General features: G+C 55.2%; 1 protein-coding gene across 1 annotated transcript; it reads right to left on the bottom strand.

Annotated features, from left to right (window-relative positions):
- Positions 1-11,159: 11,159 nt before the first annotated feature.
- Positions 11,160-16,434, bottom strand: LOC139826106 (uncharacterized). The gene is made up of 3 exons (XM_071801052.1): positions 16,420-16,434; positions 15,697-16,329; positions 11,160-12,467 (listed from the first exon to the last, which is right to left on the bottom strand). The coding sequence occupies exons 1-3, from the start codon at positions 16,432-16,434 to the stop codon at positions 12,309-12,311; spliced, it is 807 nt and encodes a 268-aa protein (XP_071657153.1). The 3' UTR covers positions 11,160-12,308.
- Positions 16,435-25,070: the final 8,636 nt, after the last annotated feature.

The raw sequence follows: 25,070 nt of genomic DNA, 5'->3' as shown, positions 1-25,070 counted from the left end.
GGGCCCTGAGGACAAAGGGGGTCCCCACGGTGTCACAATGGTCCCTGGGGACAACTTGGGGTCCTGGGATGTCACAATGGGCCCTGGGGACAAAGGCGGTCCCCAGGATGTCACAATAAGCCCTGGGGACAAGGGGGGTCCCCAGGATGTCACAATGGGCACTGGGGACAAAGGGGGTACCCACGGTGTCACTATAGGCCCTGGGGACAACGGGGGGTCCCCACGGTGCCACGATGGGCCCTGGGGACAAGGGGGTCCCCAGGATGTTCACAACGGGCCCTGAGGACAAAGGGGGTCCCCACGGTGTCACAATGGTCCCTGGGGACAACTTGGGGTCCTGGGATGTCACAATGGGCCCTGGGGACAAAGGCGGTCCCCAGGATGTCACAATAAGCCCTGGGGACAAGGGGGGTCCCCAGGATGTCACAATGGGCACTGGGGACAAAGGGGGTACCCACGGTGTCACTATAGGCCCTGGGGACAACGGGGGGTCCCCACGGTGCCACGATGGGCCCTGGGGACAAGGGGGTCCCCAGGATGTCACAATGGGCCCTGGGGACAAAGGGGGTCCCCACGGTGTCACAATGGTCCCTGGGGACAACTTGGGGTCCTGGGATGTCACAATGGGCCCTGGGGACAAAGGCGGTCCCCAGGATGTCACAATAAGCCCTGGGGACAAGGGGGGTCCCCAGGATGTCACAATGGGCACTGGGGACAAAGGGGGTACCCACAGTGTCACTATAGGCCCTGGGGACAACGGGGGGTCCCCACGGTGCCACGATGGGCCCTGGGGACAAGGGGGTCCCCAGGATGTTCACAATGGGCCCTGGAGACAATGGGGTGTCCCCAGGATGTCACAATGGGCCCTGGGGACAAAGAGGGTCCCCAGGATGTCACAATCGGCCCTGGGCACAAAGGGGGGTGCACATGGTGTCAAAATGGGCCCTGGGGACAAAGGGCGTCCCCAGGATGTCACAGTGGGCCCTGGGGACAAAGTGGTCCCCATGGTATCAGAATGGGCCCTGGGGACAAAGAGGGGTGCCCTGAATGTCACAATGGGCCCTGAGGACAAAGGGGGGGTCCCCAGGATGTCGCAATGGGCCTTGGGGACAATGGGGGGTCCTAGGATGTCACAATGGGCCCGAGTGACAAATGGGGTCTCCATGGTGTCACAATGGGCCCTGAAGACAAAGGGGGTCCCCTGAATGTCACAATGGGCCCTGAGGACAATGGGGGTTCCTGGAACGTCACAATGGGCCCTGGGGAGAAAGGGAGGTCCCCAGGATGTCACAATGGGCCCTGGAGACAATTGGGGGTTTTGGGATGTCACGATGGGCTCTGACGACAAGGGGAGGTGCCCATGGTGTCACAATGGGTCCTCAGTGACAAGGGGGGTCCCTATAGTGTCACAATGGGCTCTGCAGACAATGGGGGGTCCTGGGATGTCACAATGGGCACCAGTGACAAAGGGGGTCCTCATGGTGCCACAATGGGCCCTGGGGAGTAAGTGGGGTCCTGGGATGTCACAATGGGTCCTGGGGACAAAGGGTGATCCTTTGATGTCACAAGGGGCCCTGGAGGCAAGGGGGTCCCCAGGATGTTACAATGGGCCCTGGGCACAAAGGGGGGTCCCCATAGTGTCACAATGGGTCCCCAGTGACAAGGGGGTCCCCACGGTGCCACGATGGGCCCTGGGGACAAGAGGGGGTCCCCATGGTGTCACAATGGACCCTGGGGTCAAAGGGGGTTCCCAGGACATCACAATGGGCTCTGGGGACAATGGGGATCCTGGGACATCACAATGAGCCCTGGGGACAAGGGGGGGTCCTGGGACGTCACAATGGGTCCTGGGGACAAAGCGGTTCCCCAGGATGTCACAATGGGCCCCGGGGACAAAGCAGGGTCCTGGGACGTCACAATGGGCCCTGGAGACAAAGGGATTCCCCAGGATGTCACAATGGGCCCTGGGGACAAAGGGGGTCCCCACAGTGTCACAATGGTCCCTGGGGACAAAGGAGATCCCCACAGTGTCACAATGGGCCCAGGGGACAATGGGGGGTCCTGGGACGTTATAATGGGCCCTCGGGAAAAAGGGGGTCCACATGGTGCCACAATGGGCCCTGGGGACAACGGGGGTCCCAGGATGCCACAATGGACACTGGGGACAAGGGGGTCCCCAGGATGTCACAATGGGCCCTGGGGACAATGGTGGCTCCTGGGATGTCACAATGGGCCCTGGGGACACAGGTGGTCCCCAGGATGTCACAATGGGCCCTGGGGACAAAGTGGGGTCCTAAGATGTCACAATGGGCACTGGGGACAAAGGGGGTCCCCATGGTGCCACAATGGGCCTTGGGGACAATGGGGTCTCCCCAGGATGTCACAATGGGCCTTGGGGACAAAGGGGTGTCCCCTGAATGTGCATAATGGGCCCTGGGGACAAAGGGTGGTCGCCGGGATGTCACAATGGGCCCAAGTGATGAGTCCCCACAGTGCCACTATGGGCCCTGGAGACAAGGGGGGTCCCCAGGATGTCACGATGGGGCCTGGGGACAACGAGGGGTCCTGGGACGTCACAATGAGCCCTGGGGAAAAAGGGTGGTCCCCATGATGTCACAATGGGCGCTGGAGACAGTGGGGGGTCCTGGGATGTCACAATGGGCCCTGGGGACAAAGTAAGGTCCTCGGCTGTCACAATGAGCCCTGAGGACAAGGGGGGTCCCCAGAATTTCACAATGAGCACTGGGGACAAAGTGGGGTCCTGGGATGTCAAAATGGGCCCTGGGGACAAAGGGGGTCCCTTAATTGTCACAATGGGCCCTGGGGACAAAGTGGGGTCCTGGAATGTCACAATGGGCCCAGAGGACAAAGGGGGTCCCCATGGTGCCACAGTGGGCCCTGGGGACAAAGGGGGTCCTGAGACGTCACAATGGGCCCTGGGGAAAAGGCGGGGTCCCCACGGTGTCACAATGGGCCCTGGGGACAATGGGGGGTCCTGGGATGTCACAATGGGCCCCAGTGACAAAGGGGGTCCCCATGGTGCGACAACGAGCTCTGGGGATAAAGGGGGTCTCCAGGATGTCACAATGGGCCCTGGGGACAAAGGAAGTCCCCAGAATGCCACAATGGGTCCTGGAAAGAAGTGGGGTCCCCACGGTGTCACAATGGGCCTTGGGGACAAAGGGGGGTCCCCAGGATGTCACAATGGGCCCCGGGGACAAAGGGGTCCCCAGGATGTCACAATGGGTACTGGGGACAAAGGCGGGGTCCCCATGGTGTCACAATGGACCCAAGTGACAGGACGAGTCCCCACGGTACCACTATGGGCCCTGGAGACCAGGGGGTTCCCCGGATTTCACAATGGGCCCTGGGGACTAGGGGGGTCCCCAGGATGTCACAATGGGCACTGGGGACAACGAGGGGTCCTGGGACGTCACAATGAGCCCTGGGGAGAAAGGGGGGTCCCCACCCTGTCAGAAGGGACCCTGGGGACAAGGTGGGGTCCTGGGATGTCACAATGGGCCCTGGGGACAAAGGGGGTGTCCATGGTGCCACAATGGGCCCTGGGGACTAGGGGGGGGGGGGTCACCTTGGTGCCACGATGGGCCCTGGGGACAAGGGGGTCCCCAGGATGTCACAATGGGCCCTGAGGACAAATTGGGGTTCTGGGATGTCACAATGGGCCCTGGGGACAAAGGGGGTCCCCAGAATGTCACAATGGGCCCTGGGGACATTTGGGGTCCCCAGCATGTCACAATGGGCCCTGGGGACAATGGGGGATCCTGAGACGTCACAATGGGCCCTGGGGACAAAGTGGGTCCCCATGGTGTCACAACACCCTGGGGACAATGCAGGGTCCCCAGGATGTCACAATGGCCCCTGGGGACATTAGGGGTCCCCACAGTTTCACGATCTTAACCCTTGACACCCCCCAACTACTGGGTCCTTAGGGTTACTCCCGGGTCCCTCCTGAACTGAATCCCCGCCCGAACTCCTGGGTCTGATAGAGGGCACGAACATTTTAAGGGTTAACAAAACATAATTGGGTGCCCACTAACGAGCCAACACTTTAGGGCTGAGCCACACGAGCCCTTAGTTCAGAGCTTTAGGTGAACTCATGGTAAGGAAACCAGAACCCAGCAGTGCCAGGATCAGGAGTTTTACGGCACCAGCTGTGAACTCGAGGGGACGAGAGAACCGAGATTTACAGCAAAAAGGGGGCGCCAGGCTGGGTTCAACCGACCTGGAGCTTGGGTCCCAGTCCATTCAACACAAGGAGCCAAACCTGAGGAAGCTGAAGGAGCCTTCATCCAAAGAGCCCTCCTCCAGAGCACCAGGTGGCGCCGCGCAGGCGAACGGGGGGCGTCCAGGCGGAGACTACGGCAGTGATGAGCGGGAAAGGTTCTGGATGTGTGCGGGCGCTCCGGGGTCGTTGGGACACGAGCACCTCGCTGTATTTAAACGCAGCTCCTGCCGCTCGGAGCGGCGCACGAGGGGTGGAACCATCGCTCCCCTTGCGCCCGACGGCGAAACGAACGCAGCTGCTCTGGAGCCCTGCGGGGTGTGGAGGTTCATGGCTCCGGAGGCTGTAAAGTTGTTTCTGCGCCTCCGTTCCCCTCATGCCCCCCCCATTCCCTTCACACCGACCCCCAATCCACCCCCCACCCCGACCCCCAGCTCCCCCCAAACCCCGACCCCCAGCTCCCCCCCACCGACCCCCAAATGCCCCCCCGACCCCCAATTCCTCCCCAGACTGACCCCCAATGCCCCCTCACACCGACCCCCAAGGCCGCCCCCGCACACCAACCCCCCAATTCCCCCCTCAAACACCGATCCCCAATGCCCCCCCACTGGACCCTAATTCCCCCTCGCACTGACCCCCAACGCCCCCCACACCAATCCCTAATGCCCCTCACATCGACCCCCAAATCCTCCCCACACTGACCCCTCAAATCCTCCCCAGACCGAGCCCCAACTTTTCCCCCACACCGAGCCCCAATTCCCCCCACAATGACCCCCAATGCCCCCCCCACGCCAGACCCCAATTCCCCCCCACACCGACCCCCAATTCCCCCCACACTGATCCCCAATGCCCCCCCCCACACCGACCCTGATTCCTCCCCACACTGACCCCCAATGCCCCCTCACACCGACCCCCAAGGCCCCCCCTGCACTGATCCCCCCCACACCGACCCCCCAATTCCCCCCTCAATCATCGACCCCCAATCCCCCCCACTGGACCCTAATTCCCCCTCGCACCGACCCCCAACGCCCCCCACACACCGACCCCCAGTTCCTGCCCCCCACACCAACCCCTAATGCCCCTCACATCGACCCCCAAATCCTCCCCACACTGACCCCTCAAATCCTCCCCAGACCAACCCCCAACTTCCCCCCCCACCGACCCCCAATTCCCCCTCACACCGAGCCCCCAAGCCCCCCCCACCGACCCCCAATTCCCCCCACACTGACCCCCAATGTCCCGCTCACACCAACCCCCCGTTTCTCCCCCACAACAGACCCCAGTTCCTCCCCCACACCGCCCCCCAATTCCCCCTCACACACCGACCCCAAATCCCCACCCCCACACTGCCCCCCAAATCCCCCCCTCACACCAACACCCAATGCCCCCCCTCACACCGACCCCCAATGTCCCCCCCCGATCCCCCGATGCCCCTCACACCGACCCCAATTCCTCGCCCCACACCGACCCCCAATGCCCCTCACGCCGACCCCCAGTCCCCCTCACAACCTCCACCAAAACGGCGGCGCCTCCCTCTCCTCCCTCCCGCCTTTTCCCGCCACACACCCCCGGCACGTGACGCCGGCGAGGGGGCGTGGCGGGCGGGGAGGGGCGTGGCCGGTGGGGAGGGGCGTGGCCGGTGGGGATGGGGCGTGGCCGCGGCGCCGGCGGGCGGGAAGCGCCGGGGCGGGAAACGCCGGGTGAGGAGATCGCGTCCCCTCGGGTCCCTCGTGTCTCTTCATGTCCCCTCGTGTCCCTTCATGTCCCCTCGTGTCCCATCGGGTCCCCTCGCGTCCCTCGGGTCCCCTCATCGTCCCCTCGTGTCCCTCGTGTCCCCTCATCTCCTCAGCACCCCCGCTGGAGCCCCCCCGTCCCTCCCCTCCAGGAGAGACCCCGGGGCTGGGGCGGATCCGCCATCAATCCCCCCACAGACTTTTTCCCTCTTTCCTCCCCCTTTTCCCTCTTTTCCCTCTTTCCCCCTTTATCCCTCTTTCCCCCCTTTTTCCCCTTTTTCCCTCTTCCCCCTCTTTTCCCCCTTTTTCTCCCTTTTTCCCTCTTTCCCCCCCTTTTCCCTCTTTCCCCCTTTATCCCTCTTTTCCCTCTTTCCGCCCTTTTTCCCTCTTTTCCCCTTTATCCCTTTTTTCCCTCTTTCCGCCCTTTTTGCTCTTTCCCCCTTTATCCCTCTTTTCCCTCTTCCCCCCCCTTTTCCCTCTTTCCCCTTTATCCCTCTTTGCCCCCTTTTTCCCCTCTTTTTCCTCTTTCCCCCTCTTTCCCTCTTTTCCCTCTTCCCCCTTTTTCCCTTTCCCCCCTTTTTCCCTCTTTTTCCTCTTTCCCCCCTTTTCTCCCCTTTTCCCTCTTCCCTCTTTTCCCTTCTTTCCCCCCTTTCCCTCTTCCCCCCTTTATCCCTGTTTCTCCCCTTTTTCCTCTTTCCTCGCTTTTTCCCCCTTTTCCCCTCTTTCCCCCCTTTTCCCCTCTTTCCCCCGTTTTTCCCTCTTTTCCCTTTCCCCCCTTTTCCCTCTTCCCCGTTTCCCTCTCCCGTTTTCCCGTCCCTCTTCCCATTCCCGTGCAGCCCAACCCCTTCCCCCCTTTTCCCCAGAGCAGTTTTCATACAGATCCCCCCTTTCCCCCCAGCCCCGAACCCCCGGGGGTTTCTCAGCATCAGCAGCCACTTCACTCCCCCCCAATTTAACTCTTTGTGTCCCTTTTCCAGGCTCTTTGGGAGCCCGGGTGTCCTGGGGCCGCTCTGGTTTTTGCTCCGGGGTGTTTGGAGCCCGGTGACCATGGACCTGTTTCCCTTGGGCGACGAGCTGCGTGGCTTTGCCCAGAGCCCCGGGCTGCTCTGCGGGGAAGCGCTGGACCTGAGCCTGGAGCCCAGTCTGAGCCTGGAGCCCAACCTGAGCCTGGAGCCCGACCTGAGCCTGGAGCCCAACCTGAGCCTGGAGCCCAGTCTGAGCCTGGAGCCCAACCTGAGCCTGGAGCCCGACCTGAGCCTGGAGCCCGACCTGGAGCCCAACCTGAGCCTGGAGCCCGACCTGAGCCTGGAGCCCGACCTGGAGCCCAACCTGAGCCTGGAGCCCGACCTGGAGCCCAACGTGAGCCTGGAGCCTGACCTGGAGCCCAACGTGAGCCTGGAGCCTGACCTGGAGCCCAACCTGAGCCTGGAGCCTGACCTGGAGCCCAACTTGAGCCTTGAGCTCAGTATTTGCTAATGATCAGTATTTACTAATGATGGTCAGTATTTATTAATGATGATCAGTATTTATTAATGGTGATCAGTAATTATTAATAACGGCTAGTATTTATTAGTGACGATCAGTATTTATTAATGATGGTCAGTATTTATTAATGATGATCAGTATTTATTAGTGGTGATCAGTAATTATTAATAACGGTCAGTATTTATTAATGACGATCAGAATTTATTAATGATGGTCAGTATTTATTAATGACAATCAGTATTTATTAATGATGGTCAGTATTTATTAAGGACAATCAGCATTTATTAATGATGGTCAGTATTTATTAATGATGATCAGCATTATTAATAAGGATCAATATTTATTAATGGTGATCAGTATTTGTTAATAACAATCAGTATTTATTAGTGATGGTCAGTATTTATTAATGGTGATCAGTATTTATTAATGATGGTCAGTATTTATTAAGGACGATCAGTATTTATTAATGGTGATCAGTAATTATTAATAACGGTCAGTATTTATTAATGACGATCAGTAGTTATTAATGATGGTCAGTATTTATTAAGGACAATCAGCATTTATTAATGATGGTCAGTATTTATTAATGATGATCAGCATTATTAATAAGGATTGATATTTATTAATGGTGATCAGCATTTATTAATAACGATCAGTATTTATTAGTGATGGTCAGTATTTATTAATGGCGATCAGTATGTATTAATGGTGGTCAGTATTTATTAGTAACGATCGGTATTTATTAATGACAATCAGTATTTATTAATGACGGTCAGTATTTATTAATAACGATTGGTATTTATTAATGATGATCAGTATTTATTAATGATGGCCAGTATTTATTAATGATGATCAGCATTATGAATAAGGATCAATATTTATTAATGGTGATCAGCATTTATTAATAAGGATCAGTATTTATTAATGATGGTCAGTATTTATTAATGGCGATCAGTATTTATTAATGATGGCCAGTATTTATTAATGGCTGGAAGGACCATTCAGCCAGCCAGCCACAGTCCAGGAGGTTCCTCCAGCGCATTGATGATAACTTCCTCATGCAGATGGTGGAGGAGCCGACCAGGAGAGGTGCACTGCTGGATCTCATCCTCACTAACAAAGAGGGTCTGGTCGAAGCAGTAAAGGTCGAGGGCTGCCTGGGTTGCAGTGACCACGAGATGGTGGAGTTCAGCATCTCGTGTGGCAGGAACAGAACAGCAAGTAGAATTGCAACCCTGGACTTTGGCAGGGCTAATTTCGGCCTTTCCAAGCAATTGCTGGGGGAAATCCCATGGGCAAGACTGCTTGAAGGAAAAGGGGCCCAAGAGAGCTGGATTGCATTCAGAGATTGCTTCTTCCATGCTCAGGATCAGAGCATCCCCACACGTAGGAAGTCGAGGAAGGGAGCCAGGAGGCCTGCGTGGTTGAATAGGGATCTGTTGGGTATGCTCAAGCAGAAGAGGCGAGTTTACAGGTCATGGAAGCAGGGGCTGGCCACTTGGGAGGAATATAAGGCTGCTGTTAGAGGATGCAGGAGGGCAGCTAGGGTAGCCAAGGCCTCCTTAGAATTACAGCTGGCGAGAGGGGTCAAGGACAGCAAGAAGAACTTTTTCAAATACATAGCAGATAAAACTAATACCAGAGGCAATGTAGGCCCACTGATGAATGAGGTGGGTGCCCTGGTGGCAGAAGACACAGAGAAGGCAGAATTGCTGAATGCCACCTTTGTCTCTGTCTACTCCGCTGGAGGCTGTCCTGGGGAACCCTGTACCCCTGAGACCCCGGATGAAGCCAGGTCAATGGAGGAGTTTGCTTTAGTCGATGAGGACTGGGTTAGGGAACAATTAAATAGTCTGGACATCCATAAATCCATGGGTCCAGATGGGATGCACCCGCGGGTGCTGAGGGAGCTGGCTGAAGTCATTGCTGGACCGCTATCCATCATTTTTGCCAAGTCTTGGGAAACGGGAGAGGTGCCCGAGGATTGGAGGAAAGCAAATGTCACTGCAGGCTTCAAAAAGGGCAAGAAGGAGGACCCGGGTAATTATAGAGCGGTCAGCCTCACCTCTGTCCCTGGGAAAGTAATGGAACAGCTTATCCTTGGTGCCATCTCAAGGCACATCAGGGATAAGAGGGTCATTAGGGGCAGTCAGCACGGCTTTACCAAGGGGAAGTCATGCTTGACCAACCTCATAGCCTTTTATGAGAATGTACCAAGGTGGATGGATGATGGCAGAGCGGTGGATGTGGTCTACCTTGACTTCAGTAAAGCCTTTGACACAGTCTCCCACAGCATCCTCACAGCTAAATTGAGGAGGTGTGGTCTGGACAATAGAGTAGTGAGGTGGGTTGCAAACTGGCTTAAAGAGAGAAGCCAGAGAGTGGCGGTCAATGGTGCGGAGTCCAGTTGGAGGCCAGTATCTAGCGGAGTGCCTCAGGGGTCAGTACTGGGGCCAATATTATTCAATATATTCATTAATGATTTAGACGAGGGAATTGAGTGTACGATCAGCAAGTTTGCTGATGACACTAAGCTGGGAGGAGTGGCTGACACTGGAAGCTGTGCTGCCATCCAGAGACCTGGACAGGCTGGAGAGTTGGGCGGGGGATAACCTGATGGAATTTAACAAGGGAAAGTGTAGAGTCCTGCATCTGGGCAGGAACAACCCCAGGTTCCAGTATAGGTTGGGGAATGACCTATTAGAGAGCAGTGTAGGGGAAAGGGACCTGGGTGTCCTGGTGGACAACAGGATGACCATGAGCCAGCACTGGGCCCTTGTGGCCAGGAAGGCCAATGGTACCTGGGGTGTATTAGAGGAGGGGTGGTCAGTAGGTCAGAGAGGTCCTCCATCCTCTCTACTCCACCCTGGTGAGACCACACCTGGAATATTGTGTCCAGTTGTGGCCCCTCAGTTCCAGAAGGACAGGGAACTGCTGGAGAGGGTCCAGCATAGGGCAACAAAGATGCTGAAGGGAGTGGAGCATCTCCCTTATGAAGAAAGGCTGAGGGAGCTGGGGCTCTTTAGTTTGGAGAAGAGGAGACTGAGGGGTGACCTTATTAATGTTTATAAATATATAAAGGGTGAGTGCCACGAGGATGGAGCCGGGCTCTTCTCAGTGGCAAACAATGATAGGACAAGGGGCAATGGGATCAAGCTGGAACACAAGAGGTTCCACTTAAATTTGAGAAAGAACTTCTTCTCAGTGAGGGTAACAGAGCACTGGAACAGGCTGCCCAGGGAGGTTGTGGAGTCTCCTTCCCTGCAGACATTCAAAGCCCGCCTGGACATGTTCCTGTGCGACCTCTCCTAGGCGTTCCTGCTCCAGCAGGGGGATTGGACTGGATGATCTTTTGAGGTCCCTTCCAATCCCAAACACACTGTGATACTGTGATACTGTGAATTCCGTGGCAGGTTCACTCTATCGTTCACTGAATGGGGGAAATACGCCAAGCCCAGTGCTGCTGACCTTCTCTGCAGGTGCCTGTACCCGTTCACGGAGCACACGGTCAGGATTCTTCTCTCCCTGATAACCGTTCGCCCTGCAGTCCCTGTTTAAAGCTCCAGTGGCAAACTTCTCTGATTCCACGTGGGCTTTGCTGTGTTGAGCTGTAGACATTGTTTCTTGTCCAGAGCCTTGCAGGTGCTGTTTTGCCTGGACGCAAATTCCTTTCTTCTCGGTGAAGTGCAATACGGGCCTTGTCTTGTAAGTGATCAGTGTAGTTTGTAGTTGCTTTTTGTAGATATGAGCAGAACTTCGCAGCCTAAAATTTTAGCAAATCCAGCTTACCAAGTAACAAAAGCAAAGAGTATATTAAAAATCATACCACCTTATGTCCCAAAAGAATTGATTATATTTAGTGTGCATCTACTTAAGGTAAATGATTAATATTAAACTTATCTCTGAGTAGCAAAACCATTGCCACACAGCTCACTTATTTAGCAGGGAGAGCTCACAGTGGGCTCATCCAGGCTGTCGTATTTATGGAGTGAAGTGATAGGCTCGTAGTCACGTTACGCACAGTAAGAAAAGTGTGTCTGAGACTCATGCGCTCACAAATCACCAGTGCTCATCTGCTCTTCTGCTTCCCCGTGGGTCTCCTGGCAGGAGTTCTTGGCCTGGTTACGGCTCAGCCCCTTCCCTCCTCTGGAGCCTGGACCAAACTGCTCTGGTTTGGCTGGGGGTGATTGGGGATCGAGTGCATCTGCCACCCCTGGCAGCCCAGAGAGAACAGAGCCAGATAGCGGGATCCTTTCCGCAACATCCCCATAGGCGCCTGGAGCAAGGAGCGTGGCATTGAGTGTGTCTGTGACACCCCCATCATGCACCAGCCGCTGGGAACATGGAGCGGTGCAGCAGACTGTTCAAGACTCTGCTCAGAGCAATGGGTGCTGGAGCTTTTAGAAACTGGGATGGAAACTCAGCAGCCAGGTGCCCAGGGCTGAGCTGGCCTGTGCCTCCCAAGGGACATCCTGACCCTCCCTGCCCAGGCACAGGGTCACAGTGGGGCCCTTTGTGACGTCACTTGGTGACACCCACTGCCCCGCATGTGCTCAGCGCCGCTGCGGGCCCAGCCCACACTGTCCGACAGGACGGTGACGGGACAGGGTGCGAGCACGGAGCTGGCGAGAGCCCCGAGCGTAGCCCACGTCTGTCAGAGAATCAGAGAATCTTCTTGGTTGGAAGCGACCCTTAAGATCATCGAGCCCAACCACAACCCAGCTCTAGCTGCCCCGGCAGACTCTGCTGCCCCCGGCAGACTTGGAGCAAGAGAAAGATGAAAGAGAAAGAGAAAGATCTCTTCCTCACACGCAGCTCTCCTGCTCGCCTGAGCTGTTTCCCCTCGCTCAGCACTGCGGTGCCGTTAGTGCGGGAAGCGGCTGTGCTGCCAGCAGAGGGGGTCTGGAGAGGCCTTGAGACTTGGGCCTTGTGGGAAGTGCGGTTGTGATCCGTGCTGAGATGTTCAGAGTGCACAGATACAACCAAATGAGGCACGGACTCTGAACCTGGAAAAAGGAAAAAGGTGGTTAAGTTCTGTGTAAAATATTATGAAGCTCGTTTAGGAAGTTATATTGATAGAGGGAACTAACGTTTTAAGGGTTAAGCAACTACATAGTAAGGGCCTACTAACAAGCTAACATTCTAAGCCACATAATGAATATCTAGTTTAGAGCTGTATGTAACCGATTGTGCTAAAAAGAGCAGGACTTCATCAAATGCCGAGATCGCCACAGCACCAGCTGCAACCTTGAGGAGACGAGATGGCCAGGATTTACAGCAAAAAGTGGGTGACAGTCTGGTCTCAGTCGGTTTGGCCGCTTGGGTTCCAGCCAGTTCCTCATAATGAGCCAAAGGTACAAATCCACTGTGAGGAAGCTGAAGGAGCCTTCATCCAAAGACCCCAAGGACCCCTCCTCAAATTCACCCAGTGCCACTGCGCAGGCGAACAGGGGAGGGCCAGGGAGGGGCTATGGAAATGGTGACCTGAGACTCACTTTATGAACATGTACGGGCGTTCCTGGGGTCATTATGGACATGGAACACCTGGTGGTTCATAGAGCCCCATAAGTGCCGCAACCAGGAGTCCGGGGGGACCCATAGAGCGGACCCAGGCGTCCGGGGGGACCCAGGAGTGCCGCAGGGACCCAGGAGTTCGGGAGGGACCCTGTCTCTATGGTCACTTATGGGGCACTAGGTCACTTATGAGCCACTTATGAGTCACTTATGGGTCTCTACGGGGCACTAATGGGGAACTTGTGGGTCGCTATGGGGCACTTGGGGGTCACTAACAGGCACTTATGGGGCACTTATGGGTCGCTAAGAGTCACTTATGGGGCTCCATGGAGCACTTGTGGGGCACTATGAGTCATGTAGGGGGCACTGTAGGTTATGGGAGGGGACCCAGGCATCCGGGGGGACACAAATAGGGGACCCAGGCGTCCGGGACGGACCCAGGAGTACCCCAAGGGACTCAGGAGTTCAGGGAGGCACTCCTGGGTCCCTTGGGGCACTCCTGGGTCCCTTCCGGACCCCCGGATCCCTGTACGGGTCCCGGATTTGATTCCCCCCTGGACGCCTGGGTCCCCTATTTGGGTCCCTCCCGGACGCCTGGGTCCTTTCTTTGGGTCCCTTCCCTGATCTCCCAGGACTCAGGGAGGGACCCAGGAGTGCCCCAAGGGACCCAGGAGTTCGGGATGGACCCAGTCTCTATGCATCACTTATGGGGCACTAGAGGTCACTTATGTGGCTCTATGGGGCACTTATGGGGCTCCATGAGTCACTTGTGGGGCACTATGGGGCACTGGGGAGACGCTATGGGGCACTTGTGGATCTATATGAGTTGCTTATGGGGCTCCATGAGTCACTTGTGGGTCAGTATAGGCCTCTTTTGGGGTTATATGGGTCACTTATGGGGCTCTGTGAGTTATTTATGGGGCACTATGGGTCACTTATGGGGCTCTATGGGGCAGTTATGGGGCTCCATGAGTCACTCGTGGGGCGCTATGGGGCACTGGGGAGACGCTATGGGGCACTTATGGGTCTCTGTGAGTCACTTATGGGGCTCTATGGGGCACGTATGGGGAACTTGTGGGTCGCTATGGGGCACGTGGGGGGTCACTAAAAGGCACTTATGGGGCACTATAGGTTACTTATGAGGCTCCATGGGGCACTTGGGGGTCACTAACAGGCACTTAGGGGGCACTTGTGGGTCGCTAAGAGTCACTTATGGGGCTCATGAGTCATTTGTGGGGCACTTACGGGGCTCTATGGGGCAGTAATGGGGCTCCATGGGTCACTTGTGGGGCCCTATGGGGCAGTGCGGAGACGCTATGGGGCACTTATGGGTCTCTGTGAGGCACTGATGGGGCCCTATGGGTCACCTATGGGGCACTATGGGTCACCTATGGGGCTCTATGGGGCACTGATGGGGCTCTCTGGGGTACTTATGGGGCTCTATGGGGCACTGATGGGGCTCTATGGGTCACTTATGGGGCACTATGGGTCACTTATGGGGGTCTATGGGGCACTCTATGTCTCCCCCAACCCACTGGAGAACCCCAACACCCTTCTGTTCATCCACACGCACGACTCCTCGGTCCCTCCCGAACTCCTGGGTCCCTTGGGGCACTCCTGGGTCCCTTGGGGAACTCCTGGGTCCCTGCCCGGACTCCTGGGTCCCTTGGGGAACTCTTGGGTCCCTCCCAAACTCCTGGGTCCCTTGCGGCACTCCTGGGTCCCTCCCGAACTCCTGGGTCCCTCGGGGCACTCCTGAGTCCCTCCTGAACTCCTGAGTCCCATGGGGCACCCCTGGGTCCATTCCGAAATCCTGGGTCTCTTGGGGCACTCCTGGGTCCCTTCCAAACTCCTGGGTCCCTCCCCAAACTCCTGGGTCCCTCCCCGAACTCCTGGGTCTCTTGGGGCACTCCTGAGTCCCTCCCTGAGTCCTGGGTCCCTTGGGGAACTCCTGGGTCCCTCCCGAACTCCTGCGTCCCTTGCGGAACTCCTGGATCCCTCCCTGAGTCCTGGGTCCCTTGGGGAACTCCTGGGTCCCTTGGGGAACTCCTGGGTCCCTCCTGAACTCCTGGGTCCCTCCCGAACCTCTGGATCTTTTGGGGTTCTCCTGGGTCGTTCCCTCAGTCCTGGGTCCCTTGGGGCACTCCTGGGTCCCTCCTGAACTCCTGGGTCCCTTGGGGAACTCCTGGGTCCCTCCCGAACTCCTGGCTCCCTTGGGGCACTCCTGGGTCCCTCCCGAACTCCGGGACAACCCCCCAAACAATCAATTATTGGGGTCACTGTCGCTTTAAGAGCCGGGAGGGGGCGGGGCCTCGCGGAGGGGGCGGAGTCACGCTCTTTATCGTTCAGCCAATCAGCGGCCGGGGGGCGGGGCGCCCTCAGGCCACGCCCCGGACGCCTGGGTGCTCTCTGGGGGGTCGATGGGTTAATTACCCCCACCCCACCAATTAGCGGCTCCCGCTCTTTAGGAATTGAGTTTATTGGTTACTACGTTAATTAAGCGTTGGCCCTTAACGAGCCACGGGGTTCATTAATGAGCAGATTCCCCCACTCATTAATTCAGCCCTTAACGAGCGGCTTTTCTCTAGGTGTTCATTAATTGGGTTCCTTAACGAGCTGCTTCTCCAGATGTTCATTAATTGCTTTCCGACCTCATTAACCTCAATCCAGCTCCTCAATCAGCCCCATCCCCTCATTAGCGCTAATTAGCTCCTTAACGACCTCCAGCTCCGTGACGGCCAAGATGGCGCCGTTGTCCCAGCCTCCTCTTCGGCGCCGTTCGGAAGCGCTCGGGTGTCCTCGCACGCTCTTCGGCGCCGTTCGGAAGCGCTCGGGTGTCCCCGCCTCTTCTTCGGCGCCGTTCGGAAGCGCTCGGGTGTCCCCGCCTCCTCTTTGGCGCCGTTCGGAACCGCTCGGGTGTCCCCACCTCCTCTTCGGTGCCGTTCGGAACCGCTCGGGTATCCTTGCACGCTCCTCGGCGCCGTTCGGAAGCGCTCGGCTCTCCCCGCCTCCTCTTCGGCTCGCCCCGGCAACGCTCGGGTGGTGCCGCCCCTGCTCGTTACCCTTCGGCTCTTTCCGCCGCCTTCGGCTCTTTCCGTACGCGCTTCGTCTCTCTTCGCCCTGCGCCTTCGGCTCTTTCCGTCCTTGCTTCGGCTCTTTCCGTCCCCGCTTCGTCTCTCTCCGCCCTGCACCTTCGGCTCTTTCCGTCTCCTCTTCGTCTCTCTCCGCCTTGCTCCTTCGGCTCTTTCCGTCCCCTCTTCGGCTCTTTCCGCCTCCTCGTCGTCTCTCTCCGCCCTGCGCCTTCGGCTCTTTCCGTAACCGCTTCGGCTCTTTCCGGCCTCGCCGCCTTCGTCTCTTTCCGTCCCCGCTTCATCTCTCTCCGCCCTGCGCCTTCGGCTTCGGCTCTTTCCGTCCTTACTTCGGCTCTTTCCGTCCCCGCTTCGCTGTCCCCAAGCCCATGCCCAGATCCCTGGGGGGATCTCTAGGGTGTCTATGGGGCAGCCTGGGGGTTTTGGGGCGCTAACGTGCTGCAGCCGCGCTCTCGGTGTTTCCTGCAGGGGTGGGGATGGGTTTTGTCCGAGCGCCGGATCCCAAAAGCCGGCGTGCGGGAACCCCAGTGATAGTAATCGACCTTACAAAATGATTTTTTTTTCCATGGAACAGGACAGGATGGGTCTTCCCTGAATATCGCTGGATCTCTTACAGTTGGATTAATATTAGGATGGCAACCAGCCCTGTAGCCATAGAACTCTTGTAATCAGTAACCAAACTCTGTTCTTAAAGCTGACATAGATTTATGGTATATTCTTATAAGGCAGGTAACTGTAACCGAGCCTTATTCTTAAGGTGGACATAGATTTACGATATATTCTTTTAAAGTTGGTACCGTAGAAAATAACTGATAATTATAGCATCTTTTAGATAGACAGTTTGTGCTAGAATAGGTGTGGGATATGCTAATGGTTGTCAGGGGTGTAATGAATATGTATGTGACCAACTTGTATAATAAGGTATGGTCTGAATCAGCTGTTTGAAGCCAGCTTTGGGTGCGAACCCCTGGTTTCCCAGCGCTGAAATAAAGCACCGCATAGAACTACGTCCGTGGTTGTGTGTCCTGATTGCTGACATTTTGGCGACCCAGATGGGACCTCGTGAGCATTGCTGAGATGGATCGCGTCTCGATCCTGCTCTGGCTAGCACCGAGGTATTCTTGGGGAGTGCATCGGACGCGACCGGCTCTCCGCTGCTCACGACGGACCTCTGATTGGTAAGAAGGTGCTTTATCTGTTGTTTTCCCTGGATTATTGGGTACCCATCTGGTCTGGTTCTGTTCTGGTCCTGTAGCCTGCTGGTCAGGCATTTGGTAGCCTGCCGGTCAGACGCGGCGAAAGCCACGCTCGGTTGGGCAGGGAGCTCCCGGGGTATTGCCCAGGCCGCCGTCCGTTAGACCGAGGGAAACCTCTGCAGGTTCGGCATCTGGTTCTGGTTCTGGTTATTTACGCCGCAGGCTCGGCACCTGGTTTGGTCTGGTTATTTGCGCTCACCTGATCTGGTTATCTGTGCTGTTCAGGACCTGGTCTACAGTTTTAGCAATTTGATCTGTATTTGCTGTTGAAACTGGTGGTTTGATCCGTCTTTACTGCTGTTCTGGTAAAGTTATCTGTGTGTTACCTTTCTGTGTTAATCGTCTGTGTGTTACCCTTTTGTGTTGATATGAGCGATACAAAGATGTCACCATTGGACTGTTTGTTGAAACATTGGAAGGAGGGTGGATTTGGACAATCAATGAGTAAAAAGAAATTAATTGAATATTGTACTCACTGCTGGCCTGAGTATGACTTGCCTAATGAAGTGCGGTGGCCACCGGAGGGTACTTTAGAACCTGGAACTATTAGTGAATTCATGAGGTTTTGTCAAAGGGAAGGTAAATGGGATGAGGTACAGTACGTGGATCTCTTTTTCTATCTTGTACAAAAACAGGACTGGAGGAAGGAATGTGGGTTAATGTTAGTGCGGAGGAGCGGTACTAATGATAAATGTATGGGCTGTACGGCAGAACAGAAATGCATGACGTGTTTGGCTGTAGAGAACAGTAGCGGTAACGCTTTAAAATTAGATCTGCCGGGTCTCGATGTTGCGCCTTCAGAAACTGAACCTTCTGCACCTAAACCCCTTAAACCCTCGGCACCTGTGCGTCTTACTGAAAGTGATATTGATCCCAGTGGGGATGTGGGGGCAGCAACTGGTGTAAAAGGAGTAACAACCACACCAATATCCCACAGAACTAGGAACAGAGGAAAGGAAGCCCAAAAGGGGGGTGGACTGCCAAATGTAATAGCACCCCTGCGACAAGCAGTAGGAGTGGGGGGAGAGCCGGTTTATGTAAAAGTCCCGTTTTCGCCAGGAGATTTAGTGATCTGGAAACAATCAGCTGGTCCTTACCAGGAAAACCCAGACAAGGTTGCAAGGGTAATTAAAATGATAATTAAAACGCAGAATCCTGATTGGGATGATTTGCAAGTGATTCTTGACACTTCGATGTATTCTACAGAAAAGGATATGGTTATACGGGTAGCAAGAGATAGAGTAAGGGAGGATATTCGGAATGGAACAGTGGGCGGTAATGTTGATGAAAATTTCCCAAAAGAGGATCCCCGATGGGATTATAATACTGGGGGTGGTCAGCTTCTCCTCCGGAGATATCAGGACTGGTTATTGATCGGTGTTCAGACTGCTATGCCGAAACAAATGAATTGGTCAAAATTGTATAATGTGAGGCAGGAAAAGAATGAATCCCCTTCAACCTTTTTAGAAAGGTTAAAAGAAACTGCAAAGAAGTATACGGATTTAGATATTGAAACGGAACAAGCAAGGGTTCAGTTGGCTTTAGTCTTTTTGGGACAGTCTCAGGATGACATTCGGAAGAAATTACAGAAACTGGAGGGGGCACAACTACGAGATCTGGATGTTATGTTAGAAACAGCCTGGAAAGTTTATAATAATAGAGAAAAGGAACAGTCGAGGCGTTCTCAGCAAGACTTGTTGGCCCTGCTCCAAGGGCAAGGCAGGGGAATAGGAATGGAAGCCCGTGGTAGAGGAACCAGAGGCGGCCGAGGGTGCGGTTTTCGGAATGTTCAGGGAACTCCTTTAAGACCTGTTGTAAAGCTTGGTATAAATCAATGTGCTTATTGTAAGGAGGAAGGACACTGGAAAAATGAATGCCCGAACCGTCCGGGCTCCACGAGTCAGGTACCAAGTGCAGCAGGGAATGCAATACAAACTATGGTGTTGGGGGAGTATAATAATAATAACAGCTGCTCTGCCCACATCCAAACCCTGTCCTTTCCTCACAGAAAACAAAGAGGATGGACAGGCACAACCTGCCCTGGGTAAACCCCGTCACCTTCTCTTCCAGACACCCAGAAATGGGGTCCCAGTGGACATGTTCTGGGGCACAGCCCTTAGTTCCCCTGCTCACCCATTGGCCATTTTGAAAAGTGCACACACTGTGTGAGAGCTGCCAGTGGTCAGGGAGTCCCCCCAGTCTCCATGAGCTTTCCAAGATGGTGGAGAGTGGCCTCAATGTGACACCGTCCTGCTGTCTCAGCTCCTGGGATGCTGCCCCTGCTGTCCCATAGGCTGGAAAGTTAGATCCAGTGGCCCGTGACTTGATCCCATCCACTGCTGGTTGTTCTGCCTCCAGTCACAGAGGCCTGGTAGACCTTGCTGGTGAAGCGGAAGAACAAGAGGACACAGGGATTCTTCCCTCCTACTCTTCTTATATTCATCAGTGGCCACACAGTGTCTTTGTTTCTCCTTTAACTGTTCCTGCAGTAGTAACAGCTCATTATGGGCCCTTGAATTGCCTTAGAGGTCCAGACTGAGTTCTGATCTGGGCTGTCCTGTGCTTGGAGGCTGCTGTCCTTGCAGACCAGATGAACTCACTTCTGCCACCCTGCCTGGCAGTTCATTCCACCCGTGTCACAGCTCTGTCTGCAGCACTGACAGCTCCAGCTCCCCAGGCAGGTCCCTGGCTGAGGCCATTGCCTCACATCTGGGCTGAACCACCCCAGCTGTGGCACCAGCCCAGCTCTGACCTGCCACAGGAAACCTGGTACCAAGTGTCCAAGAGCCCATGTGTGCAAAGGCTTTGCCTCAGAGCACAGACATGACATGGCCAAAGATTGATGAATGTCTCTCTAGACCTAGGAGTATAAAACCAGAATATAATGCTTAAACTCATTCAAATGAAGAAATTCCCATCCACAGTTTACAGAAATTTGATAATTTGCTGTAACATTCCTTGTGTCCTGCCTAATGATGGGACAAAAAAACATGATTCTCATACTGATTTATTTTTTAATACAGAGAACACAATGTTGGCAAGAAGTGTCTGTTCAGAGGAGAGAGAATCACTGATCACTTGAGGCTGTTTGAAAGGATGTGCCTCTTGAGCCCCAGGGGTACGTGGAGGGAGCCCAGAGGGGACAGAGAAAGGGACATCATGGGCTGCTCCTGTGCTGCTGAGCTGGGCTGGGCTCCTGGGACAGAGGGAGCTCCTGGCAAGCGGCAGCGCTGCAGAGAGACAGCTCTGCCCAGGAGCAGCTCCTCTGCACACGCAGCAGGGCTGAGGGCTCTGCCTGCAGCACCGAGGGCACAGGAGCCAGGCAGAGAGAGGGGAAAGGCAATGTAGGTGGTTCGTTGCTGAGGGCTCACTGAGAGACAAATCTTCACAGTCCTAACACGGTAAGTCTCTGTGCATCATGCATTTCCTGGAGGGATCTCCTAAAGCTGGTACATGACTCAGTTTGCAGGATCTGTCAGGTCTCTCTCACAGTATCTCTGTTGTAGAGAAGAACACACTCCAGAGCAGGGCTTCCCTGCGGCACTGTCAGTGGGGAAGGGCATCATGGCACCTTCTGCTGATGGATACTGCAGGGGGAGCTCCCAGGGGTGCCCAGGGCTGTGCTACAGAGCAGGGTCCCTGCACCCCAGGGCTGTGCCGGGGCAGGGACTCTGCCGCCTGCCAGGGTCAGCGCTCAGCCTGCCCAGGGTGATCCCAACAACACTGAGAGGAGAAGCTGTCGCATGAAGGAGCAAACCCTATAGGGCAGGAAATGTGTTTCTGCTGTGGAGAGGGTGCTGTGTGGGTTAGCACTGCTCACAGCTCCAGATCACCCCCAGCATTTTTCCAAGAGGATGCCTCAAGGACAAGATCAGTGCAAGGATTACCACACAGATAAGGAGCTTTCCTGAGCCTGTCTTTTCAGTTTCCTCTCCCAAGGGGTGGGGGTGCAGGAAAAGATAAAATGAAAATGAGCTCTCATGCTTAAACAAGTCACTGAGACTCCTGAACTGCAGCTCTGAGTGATCAGCACATCTGCCAGAAGGCTCATACCATCCCTTCACCACCCCTCTGCCTGTGCACAGCACCTGCATCGCCTTTGCTGGACCCCTCAGCCTAGTCTGACCTGTCCTGTTTTCCAGCCTGCAAACAGGAAGATGCCCCCAGGCAGTGCCCTGTGAACAGGCAGGATCTGTAGGGCCAGGGGGAGGGCACAGAGGGTGGGATGGGGTTTGTGAGCACTGGCAGGGAAGAGACATGGACAGGGAAACACCTCCCAGGGGGAGAATCTCCAGGCAGCAGGGAAATGATCAGAAATGAGAGGAAACTAAACCCCGAATTGTTATGGGAGGGAGAACAGAGAAAAGTCCCTGTGATCCCCTGCAGTGCAGATCCCTCTGTGAGCAGCCCCCTGGCCTCCTGTCCCACCCAGCAAAGCCTCTGCCCTCAGGGCCGGGGGCTCCAAGGCATGGAGCAGCTCCTGTGCAGCCAGAGCTCCAGTTCCTCTGCAGAGCACAGGGGCTGAGAGCAGCTGCCCGGCAGTGTTGGTGTCTGGGAGGTGGCTGCACAGCTGGGGAAGGGTGACGCTGTCTGAGTGCCGGCTGCCTCTGCCCTGGCCTCTCTCACACCCACCCTCACCGCATTGTCCTTCTTGCTCCCCTGCTCTGGGTCACTGCTGTTGGGATCTTGTTCTTGCTGTCAGGCTCTCTGGGGATGGCAGTTTCAGCTGCAGAGTCACAGCCTGATCTTGTGGGTCCTTTCCTGCAGGTGTGTCCATGGGAACACGTGTCCCAGCTTTGCTCTGACCTGTGGGGTGTGGGCAATGCAGTCTGTGGGGCTGGGGACTGATCCATGTGTGTCTTGGGCTAAACGTGGGGTGCTGAGACCTTGGGAAAGGTTGGACATGTTGTTCTCTGTGGTGGATCCCTCTGCTCTCAGCAGTGCCTGGTGGCTTTTCAGGGTAACATGGGAGTGTGATCAGCCTCTGCCTCAGAAAGGTGCCAGCCCAGGGCAGCTGGAGCAGGACAGAGGGACAGAGCAGCTGCCCTCACTCTGCACTGACCCACAGGCATCCTCTGGTCTCACAGGACTCACTCTGTTCTCCCTGAGTGCAGGAGAAATGCTGAGGGCTTCTGACACCCAACAACACTCCCCAGGGTGGGAGGGCAGAAGCAGATGTAGAAACACCAGACCTCTCCAACTCAGTTTCTCAGGCCTGGGGGTACAGATGCTGACAGTCCCTTCTGCACCAGGAGCGGTTCCAGCTGACAAAGCCGAACCCCAGGACTGGCCCCTGCCCACCCAATCACACAGGGTCAGGCTGACTGCTCAAGAGCCCCTGGGCAGAGACCCTGCTCTTCATTGCACACTCACCAAGCACACACGAGGCCTCCAGCCAGGACGTTCTCCTGGAAAAAGAAAAAAATGGGTCTCTTTGTGGGAGGGTCTGTGAGAAATGGCTTTGGCTTTTTCCCAGAGAAGTCTCATCAAAACCGTCACTGTCTTTTCCTCCTTGCACAGGTCCTCATGCCTACAGGCAGCAAATGTCCAACAGCAGCTCTATCACCCAGTTCCTCCTCCTGGCGTTCACAGACACGCGGGAGCTGCAGCTCTTGCACTTCTGGTTCTTCCTGGGCATCTACCTGGCTGCCCTCCTGGGCAACGGCCTCATCATCACCACCATAGCCTGGGACCAGCACCTCCACACCCCCATGTACTTCTTCCTGCTCAACCTCGCCCTCCTCGACCTGGGCTGCATCACCACCATCGTCCCCAAGTCCATGGCCAATTCTCTGTGGGATACCAGGGTCATTTCCTATGCAGGATGTGCTGCACAGCTCTTTCTGTGTTTCTTTTTCATTTCAGCAGAATTTTTTCTTCTCACCATCATGTCCTACAACCGCTACGTTGCCATCTGCAAACCCCTGCACTACGGGACCCTCCTGGGCAGCAGAGCTTGTGTCCACATGGCAGCAGCTGCCTGGGCCACTGGGTTTCTCAATGCTCTGCTGCACACGGCCAATACATTTTCACTGCCCCTGTGCAAGGGCAATGCCCTGGGCCAGTTCTTCTGTGAAATCCCCCAGATCCTCAAGCTCTCCTGCTCGGGCACCTACCTCAGGGAACTTGGGCTTCTGGTGGTCAGTGTCTGGTTAGGATTTGTGTGTTTTGTGTTCATCGTGGCGTCCTATGTGCAGATCTTCAGGGCCGTGCTGAGGATCCCCTCTGAGCAGGGACGGCACAAAGCCTTTTCCACCTGCCTCCCTCACCTTGCCGTGGTCTCCCTGTTTCTCAGCACTGCCATGTTTGCCCACCTGAAGCCCCCCTCCATCTCCTCCCCCATCCTGGACCTGTTGGTCTCTGTTCTGTACTCGGTGGCACCTCCAACATTGAATCTCCTCATCTACAGCATGAGGAACCAGGAGCTCAAGGATGCCCTGTGGAAACTGATGGAGGGATGCATTTCAAAAATAATAAAGTGTTCAGCATCTTCTCTTTAATGGATAACAGTTTTAATGGAACTTATTAGAGGCCCAGACCTGTGTGTGTGTGTGGTGGTGGTGTTTATTTTTTAATAAATCATGATATTTTAGTCATCTCCTTTCTAACTCACTGTCTTCTTTTCCTTTTAAACCCACTGGCTGTATAAATATGGAGCCATGCTCTCTGTGTATTTAAACAAAATAAAAGGCTCTGCAGTGATGTTTTTCACTGATATTCTTCCTCCAAGGCTTTTCTGGAGGTTCAGGGAGAGTTATTGTGTGTGGGAGAAGGGCGAAAAATGTCCAGCATGGCAGCCCTGCCAGGGAGCACCAGCGCTTGTTCTTCCAGAGCTGTTCTGGTTCCACTCCCCCACTCTCCTTCTCATCCCTTGTGTTGGTGCAAGGCCTGAGTGCTCTGGCAGCTTGGTCCCCGTCCTGCTGTGTGTCAGTGCTGTGAGCGCAGGCAGGGACAGGCAATGGGCACTGCTGTGACAGAGCTGGCCTTTCTAAAAGTACTTCTATAAAGAACCGAAAATGCTCTTACAAGCCAAGGCTCTGTGCATCATTTTCCTAAAGGCTTCAAGTCTGGTGTGGATGATCAGGGAGATTTCAGGAACAGCCAAACAGAGAACATTTCCACAGGAAATAGCGGTAAAGCCCCATTACTTCTATATCCTCCTCTGCTTGCCCTTCCCTCCCTTTCCAGAACAGGTGGTAGCAGCAGCCTCCGGTTCATATTGATGTGTAGCATCTCCTGATAAAGACTGAAAATGTCACAAAAGAAGGTGCCTAAATCACTTTATGAGGGAGGGGATAGGCCAGGCCACCTCTGGAGGAATCACACTCCTCTGCACCAACAAGGTGGGTGTTCCTGGGAATCTCAGGTGCCACAGCACAGTGATACTTGTGTTCAGGGAGCTGGTCAAGTGACCCATCTCCTGTTCTGTAATGGTGTCTGAGTTTGCTCAGGTCACCCCTGACTTGAGCCCCATCCGCTGCTGGGTGTTCTCCAGAATCCTGCTATCAGGAACAAAGTCCCAGGAGACCTTGGTGGTGAAGATGGAGGCAAAGAAGCCATGAAGTACCCCAGTCCTGTCTGATTCTACTCTTAGGAAGTTCAGCGGCAGTCCCACGATCACCCTGTCTATTCTCTTACTGTAAGGAAGCTGTATCAGCACATCTTACTGTGCTTCCCCTTCGGGTATCAAGTCCAGGGCAGCTTTGGCATCATCCCCACATCCATGGACAAGGTTTCTAAATTCCTCCTT

The sequence above is a fragment of the Patagioenas fasciata genome, chromosome 35 (assembly GCF_037038585.1).
Source record: "Patagioenas fasciata isolate bPatFas1 chromosome 35, bPatFas1.hap1, whole genome shotgun sequence".
Classification (NCBI taxonomy): domain Eukaryota; kingdom Metazoa; phylum Chordata; class Aves; order Columbiformes; family Columbidae; genus Patagioenas; species Patagioenas fasciata.
Note: the sequence above shows the minus strand (reverse complement) of the source record. Positions and strands in the feature narration are given on the sequence as shown.

Bases quoted from the DNA above. Each gene is read 5' to 3' on its own strand.
- LOC139826106 (XM_071801052.1), bottom strand. The intron at 12,468-15,696 runs GTCGTTAAGGAG...TCCTTTTTCCAG, and splicing joins TGGCCGTCACGGAGCTGGAG to GTTCAGAGTCCGTGCCTCAT.